Below are 14,945 nucleotides of genomic sequence, written 5' to 3' on the forward strand. Positions count from 1 at the left end.
GCGTAAAACTACCACAAATCACCTTAAATAAATTAATTAAACCCAAAACGAACAGAAATTACAATAAATAACCTATTCAAACTCAAAATAGCAACAATTAGCATGAGTAGGGCTGACAATCTCACACCTTCTCAAGACCAGAACATAATTTGACCTTTACTGAATACAACACACATTTTAAATGTTTTCACTTTTTTGACTTTAACAAATAAAGAAGTATTAAGACTGTAAGAAATAGATATCAGAATATGTATATCAAACAGACGATACACGGTTATTTTTGTTAGTTTTGGGTTTCATTTATTTGTTAATGGTGATTTGTGGTAATTTCACACTTGGAAGATAAGAAAAACAAACTCCTAGAATTTAACAACACTTTCGTCCGTAAAATTTAGAATTTGTTGGTTCCCAAAGCCAACTATCCTTTCAAAGGATAGCCAAATCTTCTTAAACTTTTTGGTGCCATGTGTTTTAGCTTAATTTTGATGATTGTTCGCCTATATTTTTTTCTTCTTCAATATTTTTTAGTTTGGCACCCACTACTACCAAAACTTGCAGAAGTTCATATGGAATCTCTTTTTAACACAAATGGATTTGTGTTTTTTTTTCTAGGTTTTGAAGATACTTCTGGTTTGTAAATTCCTCTTTTTCCCGTTCCTTAGCACTTTTCAACGAAACTAAAAAAAACTCAAATAAAAGTTTCAAATTAGAAACCTTATTTTCCACAGAGGGGGGGGGAGAGAAAGGGTATTTTCTGCGAGGGTATTTTCCAAGGAGGGGGTATTTTCCGCAGGGGTTACTAACCGTGGGGGGGGGGGGGTGTTTTCGTGGGGGGATGTTTTCCAGGGGGATTTTCCGCGTTGGGTTATTTTCCGGGGGCTCAACACCCCCCATTCACTATATGCATTTATGTTATTTTACTGTGCTCATGGCCGTATATTTGGCTTTAAAATGCACTTATTTATCTATCTATCTAATATGCAGGTTAATTGTACCAAAAACATTTTGCATGCGGACCTGCTATGCCCCCCCCCCCCCGCTAGTGTGCAAATCTATAGCCCAAATTTATTTCTAAACTAACCAAGAAACTAACGAAAAAACCGGTGTTTTCGAATTTTGCACAGCGTAAAGTTGAGTGATTAGGCTGTAATACACAAGTACCAAAATTCCTTCCCCCTAAAGAAATTAAAAAATAAAACTCAAATAAAATTCTCATATTTTGAAAACCCTATTTTCCATTGGGGGTATTTTACGGGGGGGGGGGTATTAACCGGCGGAGTATTTTCCACGGGGGGTATTTTCCACAGGGTTTTTTTTTCGATGGGGGGGGCATTTTCCACGGGGGGAGGGGAGGAATATTTTCCGGGGGTATTTTCTGGGGCGGGGGCGTATTTTCCGCTGGAGTATTTTCTGGGGGTGTATTTTTCCCGAGGGAGATTATTTTCCGCAGGAGGTATTTTCCGGGGGGGGTATTTTCCCCGGGGGGAGGGTATTTTCCGCGTGGGATATTTTCCGGGGGGCGTATTTTCCGCAGGGGGTATTTTCTGGGGGTGTATTTTCCGCGGGGGAGGGATTATTTCCCGCGGGGGATATTTTTCAGGGGGGGTATTTCCCGCGGGGGGGAGGATATTTTCCGCGGGGGATATTTTCCGGGGGGGTATTTTCCGCGGGGGTTATTTTCCCTGGAGGGTATTTTCCGGGGTTTCTGGGGGTGGGGGGTAATCGCTGGGGGGTAAAAGCCGGCCACCCAAATTACCAGTGTATTTTTCTTTGTTGGGGGTTGTTAGCAACATAATTATATAATGAATACCAGTTTGAATAGAAGTACATTTAGATTTAGCTTGAGAAGTTTATTCGAAGTTTAACCAGTAACAGTTCAACTTCAATGAAGACAGATTTTTTGCAGTTGCATTTTGCTGAAAACACTAACAGTATATAAAAGTACGCACATATAAAACACTAACTTTGTATGTAAAAGTATGTAGGCTACGTCAGTATATACTATATAAAACGTGCATAAATCCCGTATATAACCAATATTAATACATGGCATATATAACCTATGACAAACAGAACAAAGTGTTTCTTATATATTTTTTAATTTCAATTGCCTCCTTAAAAGATTATGGTAAGCCATTTGTCATTTACAATCTTTTATGAAGACAATTGAAACAAAAAAAAATACGCAAATAGAGATTTAAATAGAGATATTGGAAATATTCCTATAAACCCAATTTAAAATTACTTGCCATTAAAAGATTCAAGCAACATTTTTCCTCAGCTTAAATCAAAATCATATGACCGCACTATTAATAAAAATCGGGTTAGTAGACAAGCTAAGTCAATCGCTAGGCAGAGAATTCTTGTCCAATCTAATTAGTGAGTGGTTTTTCATTTATTGTGGATTGTTTGTTTGTTTGTTTGATTCAGAGTTTTCCTACTCTGTTTGAGTTCACTTCAACAGGTTATTTTTTCTTCCTTTTTTGAGCATTGAAGACGGCTTGGCGGAGGTCCAAGCTGGTCAACGTTTGCCTTGAAAATAGAAGAGGGAAGGTTTGGTACAACTGCACACAGTGGTTCTCATGGAAGAAGACAAAATTCCCAAGCTAGTATTAACGAGTTTCGTTCTGTTACTGTCTACTCTTCTTGGTAAAGATAAAATATATGTTTGACAAACACATGGACGTCTTTTGGGGAGGGGGGAGGGCAGTTGTCCCCCAACAATGGGGAGAAAAAATTATTATATATCCCATACCCCTTGACTATCCGGATATGGACCCTTCCCCCCCCCCATAAAAATGCTGGAGATTCACCCCTGGACAAAAACACAATTCTAATTTGAAAAATAACTTTTTTTGTGACCACTTCCTATATTTTTTCCTTTATTTTGGCCAAACATCACATTTGAACTCAAACTCTTTAAAGGCCAAATAATGAAATACATTATATCAGTCAAATGTAAGTTAAAGCTTATATTTCCCGTACAAGTTTCGGTGTTTTATTTTTCCGTTCTCCTACGGCTAAAATTGGTTGAAAATAGTTGAAAGAAAACATTTTTTTTTTTTTTATGCAACTTCGGAGCCTTCGCTCGGACAATTCCTCAGTAACATAATAATTCCGACTCAATGAACGGATAAATTAGCAACTAATCTTGTGATATAAGTCCCTTGTCCTCTTGATGCAAGTTACAGCTGAAGGCTAGTCGCAAAATTGCTTGATTAGGGGATATACACCTTCATAACATTTTTTTCAGTATAACAACAGTCCAGAAACAACACTAACTTGGTAAAGAATGACGTGTCTGCCATCTGTTTTTAGTCCTGCTCCATCGTATGGAATAGATACTCGTAGAAACTTGGGAGAGAGGTTATCCAATCGAACGTTATAAGCTCTATTTCTAATTTTATGAGCTACAATCGATTAGGGGTAACCTAAACCGAACTACCCATATACCCATTGGCAATGTCGAAGCTCCAAAGGGCATTGAATCAAAATGTCAAGATAACCATTTTAATCAGAACGGCTGAAAGGTCCAACAATGTGTCCCTGGAGACAGTATGACTCGTTTGATCCAGGGACAAGGAACCCAGATTATGTGAAAAGCCCACATAAAAAAAAAAGTTTAACAGGTAGAGCTATATCCCAACCTTTTTTTCCTCTTCTTCTTCTTTTATTATCTCCTTATTCAGAATGGATTAAAGAAATTGGCATACCTAAGCTGACTGAAGGTCCATCTGCCACTTTTGAACACTCTTTAACACCCCTTAAGCCTCCACATGAACTTAGATAAATATTTCAAAATGAATGCTGTACTTAGAACGGTCAATTATGCCTCCGAATGTGATGTGGTAACTACAGACCTAGGGGTTTGATGGAGGGGTATAGAGCAGTGGCATAATTTCGTCAAAATCCTGAGGGGGGAGGGGCAAAGTTGGAGCCAATTTCCAAAATCAAATGAAAATGATATTAAAAACTAAAAAAAAAAGTCATTTGATACCATAAAGGTACTATTTAGTACTATAAAGGTGTTTCATTGCACAATAAAGATAAATATGCGCTAAAAGGGAAATTCTCAATAAAGATAAATATGCGCAAAAGGGAAGCGCTCTAGGAGGGAAAGTTCTCCCCCTGCCCCTTAGCAAATTATCCCCTGGTCTAGAACAAGGTAATGCAGTTTCCTCCTCTTCCCATAAAAGCGCATAATAGCTGTCATATTATATATCTGCGCTTAATTTTACAACAAAGACGTCGAGAGTCAACATACGTGAAGATTTTATTATTATTCTTCTTCATTAGATGCACATACAATATTACATGTTATTATTCCCCCAAAGGCTCATTGGCCTGTACAAAGGGGGAATTATGAAAACATCAAACCTTATCTGAATCAAAGAGAATCTAGGGTTTTCAGTATGCTTAATTGGACGACAAGGGGCCTATGTCTTTTCCAAAACACACGCTCCACTCTTTCGCAGAAATAGCCATCTATGTATGTCTTTCAACTCGATGCTTATACACCTGAGCATGTTTCTGATTAAAAACATATTTAAATTAAAACTAAAACAAACAATAAAACAGTCTTTTTGTCGTATTTTATTGACAGTCTTCTTAATTCTTATGTATTTAATTGCAAGCATAATTTTTAAATTTTTATTTGCTATGCTGAAGACGGCTCTTAGATGCAGAGATGGTACATTAATTTAGTTTCGTCCTTAATGAGGAAATCTTAGTTGCCAAAAATCCTTGAGCTCACACTATAACAGTCCTAAATCAAAGCATATGTTTTACAAATGGTGTTTAATTTCCAGTAAGATTGTTTAATAATTATTTTTTAAGTTGTTGGTTACAAACTTGAAGCTAATATTGAAAACCTGAGTCATGTAAGTATTCCAATCTATGATATGGATCGGTTCCCCCGACAGGTCAACCCGTCCAACTTTGCATACATAGATATGTTGTACAATTTCAACCGATGATCATAAGTAGGGGTTATTTGGGGAAAAGTCACAACGATTTAATGTTGATTATTCGAAATACTATTAAAAATTTGAGATTGCCCTAAGTATGAATGTCCTAAATAAAGAAAAAAAGCACTATTCCAACTATTCTTTCCAACTATCTACTATTCCATCTACTATTCAACATTTTTATACTTTCGCATCGTTGGGAAGGTAGGCCTACAACCTCTTTGGCTTGGGCGGATATGTAGCCTCTCCTTTCAAAATATGCGTTTTCTTGTAATTTAATTTTTCCTAATCTAAGCGCATAATATATTATACAGATAATTACCTTTAATACCGTCACAGTGAGCAAGTCCAGATAAGAGAAGAAGGCGAAGAACCACGCGGATACTGCTCTGTCCATCCACAGTCCACCTAGAAAATTGTTGTCAGTGAGTCTCTTGCCAGAACTTGAAAATACAGTGTATACTTGTTTTTTTGTTTTTTTTTAAACTGCTCGTATACATAAACTGCACACAGGGCAACTGGATGGAGGAGAAATCACCCCTATGACATTGGTCCAAGGACTTTTTTCTTATTTTGATCGTCTTCACTCAAAGGAAATGTCCCTATCCCCCTCCTTAAAGGTCAGACCAGTCTGCATCAAGGAGGTTTTACTTGCCAAAACTGTCCTATTATAACACAAACATAAAAATATCCACTCTAGATGTCAGATATATTTTGTATCAGATTTATTACCACTGGCTGAAGAAAATTGCAAAAATTAGCAATATTTCCATACAAAAAAAAATTAACAAAAAAATTTGCTCAAAATAAAAGCTACACTTCAAGAATACTTTTTAAAAAAAAGTGAGCACGGTGAAAAAGCCCAAAATCATAACATCAACATAGGGACACATACCTTTCGATCCGTGCCAATTCCTCCTGCCCCACAAAAAAAAGTTCATGCGAATATGCCTTAAATTTAAAATACATTTGTATATAACTCATAAGTTTTACTATCTTACAGCCCCCCCCCCAAAAAAAAACGAAAGAAAAGAAAAGAAAACGATTCCTGATACTTTCCTGCTTTTCAGCACGTTGCCGCGAATTCATGGGTCATTTTTGACAGCTTTGAAGGGAGTAAAAACAAAATAAATAAAAATCCGCAAAAGCAATTTTATTATCATTTATTCAATTTATTACAATAACAATCGGAGGTCAGTATTTAGAGTACTAAGGACAGTAACAATGAAATCTTATAGTTCAAATTCATTAAGTGAAAACTGGCGCAATCATATATATTTTTTATATTAGCACAAACCGTGAATTTAATTTCTGATGAGAAAAAACCTCCATATGTAGTTGTGAAGTTTTTGGTAATAGCAAGTACCAAATAAAAAAAAAAATGTGAATAAAAAATCATTAAAGTAAACTAAAGCACATAGCATCAAATGGCTTAAAAAAGCTTAGATTTCTTTGGACAGTGTAGTTGTCTTTAGGAATGAACAGATTGTCAATGTATCTATTTTTATGGACAGAAAGCGTTTTCAAAATAACTAATTAGTTTTCCTTATTCAGTCTTATCCTTATTCAGATTCAATGTGGCAACACTGAAGAGAATCTTGTACCGCCATAGAAATTTCATAGTTTTGAAAAGGAAAAACTGGATAAAATCACGGTTTTCAACATATAAACAAAACTAAAATGGGTAAAGCTTTAACTGAGCAAAAACGGTTTGATTTTTGATGTCCTTTGTTCTTTAAAGTCTTAAACATATTGCTAAAACTATAAATGGTTTGATCTTTATTATCAATTTCTTAAAAAGCATCTACAGGAAAATTTGTTTCAGACCCAAATCGGCCCCCAACAGTAGCCATTCTATTTACATCAGTTTAACAGTTTTCTCACACTGAACTTTAATATATTTACGAAACCTTATCAAGCCACAGCAAGGCCGTATCCAGAGGAGGGGTTGTAGGGTTTATTCTCCTCCCTCAAAAAACGTCTGACTAGTGAAAACGTAACAAAATGCATATAAACAAATTTTTTATGCATTTTTTAAAGTTATCCTTTCTAAACTCCATAAAAAAATACCGTCCCCGGAGCAAAAATCCTGGATACACCCTTGATCCACATGTATTTTCGAACAGCTTTCCTTGGTATTCAGACTCTGTATACACAAACCGATGTCATTCCTACAGCTGGTTCTAGGCGTTTACCTCCCCAGGTATTACCCCCCCAGGACCCCCCCCAACCCGGAAAATACCCACCCACCCCCCACCCCCGAGGAAAATACACCCGTGGAAAGTTCCCCTCGCAGAAAATACCTCTCCCCTATGGAAAATAAATCTTTCCAAATTTGAGAATTTTAATTGAGTTTATTTTTTTAATTTCCGTAGGGGGAAGGAATTTTGGTACTCGTGTATTACACGCCACTCACTCAAGTTTACGCTGTGCAAAATTCGAAAACACACCGGTTTTTTGTTAGTTTCTTCGTTACTTTAGAAATTAATTCGGGCTATAGATTTGCACATTAGCGGGAGGGGGGGGGCTAAAGTATAGCGGGTCTGCATGAAGAATGTCTTTGGTACAATTATTCTCCATATTAGATAGATAGATAGACAGATAGGTGTATTTTAAAGTCAAATATACGACCATGAACACAGTGAAATAAACACATCCAAACAAAATTTTGAATTAAGCCATTTTGTTAAACGTAGTTTAAAGTTCTGGAACTCGGGTCTTTGAGAATGATAACCCCCCCACGCAGACACAACCCTCAGGGCAAGGGTTATGAGTTACGCCCAGGGGGCATGTAAGGTTTTTTATAGAAATTGTTGTCGTAGAAACTTCAAAAAGGGCTCATTTGGATGGAAATTGAAAGGGCTAGTGCCCTTTTTAATAGTCAAAAGTGATTGGAGAGCAATTAACCCCCTTTCACACCCACCATTTCCCCGAACATGTTTAATCTAAATTTTGAGACATCCATTTTGTTCAACGTAGTGAAAGGTCCGGAAATTATGTCTTCGAGGATGACAAACCCCCCGCAGCCTCTTGGGCAAAGGTTGTAAGTTATGCCCTGGGAGACAATTAAGGTTTTTATAGAAAATGTTGTCGCAGAAACTTAAAAAAGGGCTCATTCAATTGGGAATTGATAGGGCTAGTGCCGTTATTAATAGTCAAAAGTGATCGGAGGGCGAATGCCCCCCCCCCCCACGCCCACCATTCCCCCAAACACTTCCGATCAATATTTGGATAGAGCCATTTTGTTGAACGCAGTTGAAGGGTCTGGAAATTATGTCTTTGAGTATGACACCTGTCCCCAAAGCCCCCAGGGCTGAGGTTGTTATGCCCTGGGGGTATATTAGGTTTTTATAGAAAGCATGGTCTTATAAACTTCGGAGGGGGCTCATTGGACCGGTAATCAGACGCTCTAGTGCTCTTCTTAAGAGTCAAAGTGATCGGAGGACAGCTACCCCCCCCCCCCACATACATACACACACACGTCGTATTGTCCCAAAATGCATCTAATAGAAATGTTGAGATAGCCATTCTATTCAAAATAGTCCAATTATCATATGAAATGGATTTGGGAATTGAAACAAACCTCAGAAATTAGGCATGAGGTTTGTAAAACATGTCCACGGGGAATTAAAGATTTTAATAGAAGAGATATGGTTGTTTAACTTTAGAAGAGTCTCATTGTTTTTCCCTGAAAAACACTATGTCAATATAAAACGAACAGAAATTAATTAAAAACACTTTTTCCACAAAATAAATTTTCAAAAAAAAATAGAGAACTCCATTAAACCAAAAATAGAATCAAATAATCTATCAAGCATACAACTGCTACAAATCAGTATCAATAAATAAATGAAACCCAAAACAAACAGAAATTAAAATAAATAACGAGTCAAAGTCAGAACAAGAAGAAATTAATATGAGTAGGGTTCAAAGCCCCTATGCTTTATAAAAGCCAGAATATAATTTGAACTTTACTGAAAAAATTCCTTTAAATGTTTTCATTTTTATAGCTTTAAGTTATCAGTAGAGGGGGAGGTGCTACTCCGACGCCCACAATACCCCTTCGAATCCCGATCCGGACACTTTTTTTACAAATTCCGACGCCCACACCAAATAAGGGCATAGAGTCATTAGTGAGAATGATTGCGTAATCGGTCAATGACCTCTTTCTCCAAGGTCGATTTATTTGATGTTTCTATGTGTAAGAGCTCCGGGGCGAAGGTTGCACATGCGCATTGAGTTCGAACGGGAACAGTGTTATTGATCTAGTAATCAAAAGGGAAGTGAAGGTCTGAGAACTTGATTGCGTAATCGAAGGCGAAATGAACTTCAGTGAACTTGATTGCGTAATACAAGGGGAAATTATTGATTCACGATGGGGAAATTATGAAACAAACATGGCTTCTTTAATCTGTGATTTACATAATCGATAGGGGAAATTATTGATTCACGAAGGGGAGAATTATGAAACAAACATGGCTTCATTGTTGTTTGGTTAGCTTAACCTGAGAAATTGATCTACATAATCGCTAGGGGAAATTATTGATTCAAGAAGGGGAGAATTAAGAAACATTAAGGCTTCTTTAATCTGTGATTTACATAATCGCTAGGGGAAATTATTGATTCACGATGGGGGAATTAAGAAACAAACATGGCTTCATTGTTGTTTGGTTAGCTTAACCTGAGAAATTGATTTACATAATCGGCGGGGAAATTGTTGATTCACGAAGAGGGAATTAAGAAACATTAAGGCTTCTTTAATCTTTAGGCCTGAGGGATTTATTTATTATTGTTGTTTTTGGACAAGTGCATGCCATAAACCACGAGGTGCTGTCACGAGTCAGAACACATGTGCTGTCGACATCAATTCACCTATCGTGAATCAATAATTCCCCTTAGAAACAACAAATTAATTTCCCTTTCTTGACAGATCAATCAATCAATGACATCATCTGTCAGACTTTAAAAATTTTCGCCTAGAAACATTTCTCCAGGAATAGATCCAGGTCATTAATGTCTTTGCCTCGGGAACAGTTCTACTGGTCGAACTCCAAAGGATATTAATAACCAAAGGCCATGGAAACAATTAGGCAAGAAACATCTTAGCGATGAATTGTTTTAGCGTGCGAGAAGGTTTCCTATTAATTTGAAATGCGTTAGCACAGAGATGCGAATAACAAAGGAACACGCTGAATTTGCGTTTAGGGATTATTTGGGCGAAACCGTTTTAGACAGGTAATGGAACTATTTCAGCGAAACAGATAGAGACATTTTAAAAGAATATTTTTGAAGAGATTTTAGAAGAGAATTTAATGGTGAAACTCTGTGGTCGTTATAATACACAAGTTTCATTTGAACAGTGTTGTGAGGTCCTCTAACCCAACCCCAAAGGGTTCCAATCCTCATACCCCAACCCCGAAGGAAGCCCCCGGTCCTCAAAGGTCCACCGGGCTCCCAAAGGCCCTCCACCGGTCCCCAAATGTCCCCCAGGGCCCCCACGGGCCCCCCGGTCACTCAAAGGTCCCCCAAGCTCCCAAAGGCCCTCCCTGTGCCCCAAAGGCCCTCCCTGTGCCCCAAAGGCCCTCCCCCGGCCCCCCTCCTCCTCCTCCCACCTCCTCCTCCTCCTCCTCCTCCTCCTCCTCCCTCCTCCTCCTCCTCCTCCTCCCTCCTCCTCCTCCTCCCACCTCCCTCCTCCTCCCTCCTCCTTCTACCTCCTCCTCCCACCTCCTCCTCCCTCCTCCTTCTACCTCCTCCTCCCACCACCTCCTCCTTCCTCCTCCTCCTCCCCTCCCTCCCCCCCCCCATTCCCTCATCATTTTTTATACTTTTTTTTGTGCATTGAGACACAGAACGACCCCCTGCCCCCGGCCCCTCCCCCCTCCAAAGGTCTGATTTTTTCAAAGTTCATTTTGAATTTCTTTCATTGAAATGCAAGAGTTGGAATATTTCAGTAGTGTTTGCTTGTGGTTTACCTTGTCACAGTTACATGGACATTATTTTTCAAAGTTCATTTTGAATTTGTTTCTTTGAAATGCAAGAGTTGGAATATTTCACTAGTGTTTGGTTGCGGTTTACCTTGTCACAGTTACATTTTCTTGATTTTTCAAAGTTCATTTTGAATTTCTTTCATTGAAGTGCAAGAGTTGTAATATTTCAGTAGTGTTTGGTCGTTGTTTACCTTGTCACAGTTACATTTTCTTGATTTTTCAAAGTTCATTTTGAATTTTTTTATTGAAATGCAAGAGTTGGAATATTTCACTAGTGTGATGTTGTAGTTTAAAATGTCATAGTTACATTCCCTTAATTTTTCAAAGTTCATTTTGAATTTCTTTCGTTGAAATGCAAGAGTTGGAATATTTCACTAGTGTTTTGTCGCGGTTTACCATGTCACAGTTACATTACCTTAATTTTTCAAAGTTCATTTTGAATTTCTTTCGTTGAAGTGCAAGAGTTGGAATATTTCAGTAGTGTTTGGTTGCGGTTTACCATGTCATAGTTACATTTTCTTGATTTTTAAAAGTTAATTTTGAATTTAAATCATTGAAATGCAAGAGTTGGAATATTTCAGTAGTGTTTGGTCGTGGTTTACCATGTAACAGTTACATTCTCTTTATTTTTGAAAGTTCATTTTGAATTTCTTTCGTTGAAATGCAAGAGTTGGAATATTTCAGTAGTGTTTGGTTGCGGTTTACCTTGTCACAGTTACATTCCCTTAATTTTTCAAAGTTCATTTTGAATTTCTTTCGTTGAAATGCAAGAGTTGGAATATTTCACTAGTGTTTGGTTGTGGTTTACCTTGTCACAGTTACATTCCCTTTATTTTTCAAAGTTCATTTTGAATTTCTTTCATTGAAATGCAAGAGTTGGAATATTTCACTAGTGTTTGGTTGTGGTTTACCATGTCACAGTTACATTTTCCTGATTTTTCAAAGTTTATTTTGAATTTCTTTCATTGAAATGCAAGAGTTGGAATATTTCAGTAGTGTTTGGTTGTGGTTTACCTTGTCACAGTTACATTTTCTTGATTTTTCATAGTTCATTTTGAATTTCTTTCATTGAAATGCAAGAGTTGGAATATTTCAGTAGTGTGATGTTGTGGTTTACCTTGTCACAGTTAAATTTTCTTGATTCTTCAAAGTTCTTTTTGAATTTCATTCGTTGAAATGCAAGAGTTGGAATATTTCAGTAGTGTTTGGTTGTGGTTTACCTTGTCACAGTTACATTTTCTTGATTCTTCAAAGTTCTTTTTGAATTTCTTTCGTTGAAATGCAAGAGTTGGAATATTTCAGTAGTGTTTGGTTGTGGTTTACCTTGTCAGAGCTACATTTTCTTGATGTTTCAAAGTTCATTTTGAATTTCTTTCGTTGAAATGCAAGAGTTGGAATATTTCAGAAGTGTTTGGGTGTGGTTTACCTTGTCACAGTTACATTTTCCTGATTTTTCAAAGTTTATTTTGAATTTCTTTCATTGAAATGCAAGAGTTGGAATATTTCACTAGTGTTTGGTTGTGGTTTATCTTGTCACAGTTACATTTTCTTGATTTTTCCTTGTTTATTTTGTATTTCTTTCTTTGAAATGCAATAGTTGGAATATTTCAGTAGTGTTTGGTTGTGGTTTACCTTGTCACAGTTACATTTTCTTGATTTTTCAAAGTTTATTTTGAATTTCTTACATTGAAATGCAAGAGTTGGAATATTTCAGTAGTGTGATGTTGTGGTTTACCTTTGTCACAGTTACATTTTCTTGATTTTTCAAAGTTCATTTTGAATTTCTATCGTTGAAATGCAAGAGTTGGAATAGTTCAGGAGTGTTTGGTTGTGGTTTACCTTGTCACAGCTCCATTTTCATGATTCTTCAAATTTCATTTTGAATTTCTTTCGTTGAAAAGCAAGAGTTGGAATATTTCGCGAGTGTGTTGTAATTATGGACCTTTAGATAGCTACTTGGAAATTATATGTCATTTTACATTTTGAATTTAAGTAGTGTAAATGCAACAGTCGGAATATTTCAGTAGAGTGGTATTTTAGTTTAACATGTAACACATAAAGTTTAAAGATTTTTAAAAGTTCATTTGACTTTCTGTAATTGAAATGCAATAGTTGGAATATTCCAGTAGTGTTTGATTGTGGTTTACCTTATCATAGTTACATTTTCTTGATTTTTCAAAGTTCATTTTGAATTTCTTTCGTTGAAATGAAAGAGTTGGAATATTTCAGTAGCGTTTGGTTGTGGTTTAACTTGTCACAGTTACATTTTCTTGATTTTTCAAAGTTAATTTTGATTTTCTTTCGTAGAAATGCAAGAGTTGGAATATTTCAGTAGTGTTTGGTTGTGGTTTACCTTGTCAAAGTTACATTTTCTTGATTTTTCTAAGTTCATTTTGAATTTATTTCGTTGAAATGCAAGAGTTGGAATATTTCAGTAGTGTTTGGCTGTGGTTTACCTTGTCACAGTTACATTTTCTTGATTTTTCAAAGTTCAATTGAATTTCTTTCATTGAAAAGTAAGAGCTGGAATATTTCAGTAGTGTTTGCTTGTGGGTTACCTTGTCACAGTTACATTTTCTTGATTTTTCAAAGTTCATTTGAATTTATTTAGTTGAAATGCAAGAGTTGGAATATTTAAGTAGTTTTTGCTTGTGGGTTACCTTGTCACAGTTACATTTTCTTGATTTTTCAATGTTCATTTTGAATTTCTTTAATTGAAATGCAAGAGTTGGAATATTTCAGAAGTGTTTGGGTGTGGTTTCCATTGTCACAGTTACATTTTCTTGATTTTTCAAAGTTCATTTTTAATTTCTTTCGTTGAAATGCAAGAGTTGGAATATTTCAGTAGTGTGTTATTGTTGTTTACCCTGTCACAGTTACATTTTCTTGATTTTTCAAAGTTCATTTTGAATTTCTTTCGTTGAAATGCAATAGTTGGAATATTTCAGTAGTGTTTGGTCGTGGTTTACCTTGTCACAGTTACATTTTCGTGATTTTTCAAAGTTCATTTTGAATTTCTTTCGTTGAAATGCAAGAGTTGGAATATTTCAGTAGTGTTTGGTCGTGGTTTACCGTGTCACAGTTAAATTTTCTTGATTTTTCAAAGTTCATTTAGAATTTCTTTCTTTGAAAAGCAAGAGTTGGAATATTTCAGTAGTGTTTGGTCGTGGTTTACCTTGTCACAGTTACATTTTCGTGATTTTTTAAAGTTCATTTGAATTTCTTTGGTTGAAATGCAAGAGTTGGAATATATCAGTAGTGTTTGATTGTGGTTTACCTTGTCACAGTTACATTTTCTTGATATTTCAAAGTTCATTTTGAATTTCTTTCGTTGAAATGCAAGAGTTGGAATATTTCAGTAGTGTTTGATGGTGGTTTACCTTGTCACAGTTACATTTTCTTGATTTTTTCAATGTTCATTTTGAATTTCTTTCATTGAAATGCAAGAGATGGAATATTTCACTAGTGTTTGGTTGTGGTTTACCTTGTCACAGTTACATTTTCTTGATTTTTCAAAGTTCATTTTGAATTTCTTTCGTTGAAATGCAAGAGTTGGAATATTTCAGTAGTGTATGGCTATGGTATACCTTGTCACAGTTACATTTTCTTGATTTTTCATTGGTCATTTTGAATTTCTTTCGTTGAAATGCAAGAGTTGGAATATTTCAGTAGTGTTTGGTTGTGGTTTACCTTGTCACAGTTACATTTTCGTGATTTTTCAAAGTTAATTTTGAATTTCTTACATTGAAATGCAAGAGTTGGAATATTTCAGTAGTGGGTGGTTGTGGTTTACCATGTCACAGTTACATTTTCTTGATTTTTCAAAGTTCATTTTGAATTTCTTTCCTTGAAGTGCAAGAGTTGGAATATTTCAGTAATGTTTGGTTGTGGTTTACCTTGTCACAGATACATTTTCATGATTTTTCAAAGTTCATTTTGAATTTCTTTCGTTGAAATGCAAGAGTTGGAATATTTCAGTAGTTTATGGTTA

At 36.1% G+C, this 14,945-nt stretch overlaps 1 protein-coding gene across 1 annotated transcript in view; it reads right to left on the reverse strand.

Annotated features, from left to right (window-relative positions):
- LOC148952785 (fibroblast growth factor receptor-like 1) overlaps window positions 1-14,945 on the reverse strand; it is a 192,051-nt gene that overhangs the window by 138,275 nt on the left and 38,831 nt on the right. The window contains exon 3 of the mRNA XM_089087781.1: window positions 5,290-5,375. Coding sequence (XP_088943907.1) covers window positions 5,290-5,375 — 86 coding nt within the window. The remainder of the gene's footprint in view (window positions 1-5,289; window positions 5,376-14,945) is intronic.

The sequence above is a fragment of the Artemia sp. Qi Xiang Cuo genome, chromosome 4 (assembly GCF_049724085.1).
Source record: "Artemia sp. Qi Xiang Cuo chromosome 4, ASM4972408v1, whole genome shotgun sequence".
Classification (NCBI taxonomy): Eukaryota; Metazoa; Arthropoda; class Branchiopoda; order Anostraca; family Artemiidae; genus Artemia; species Artemia sp. Qi Xiang Cuo.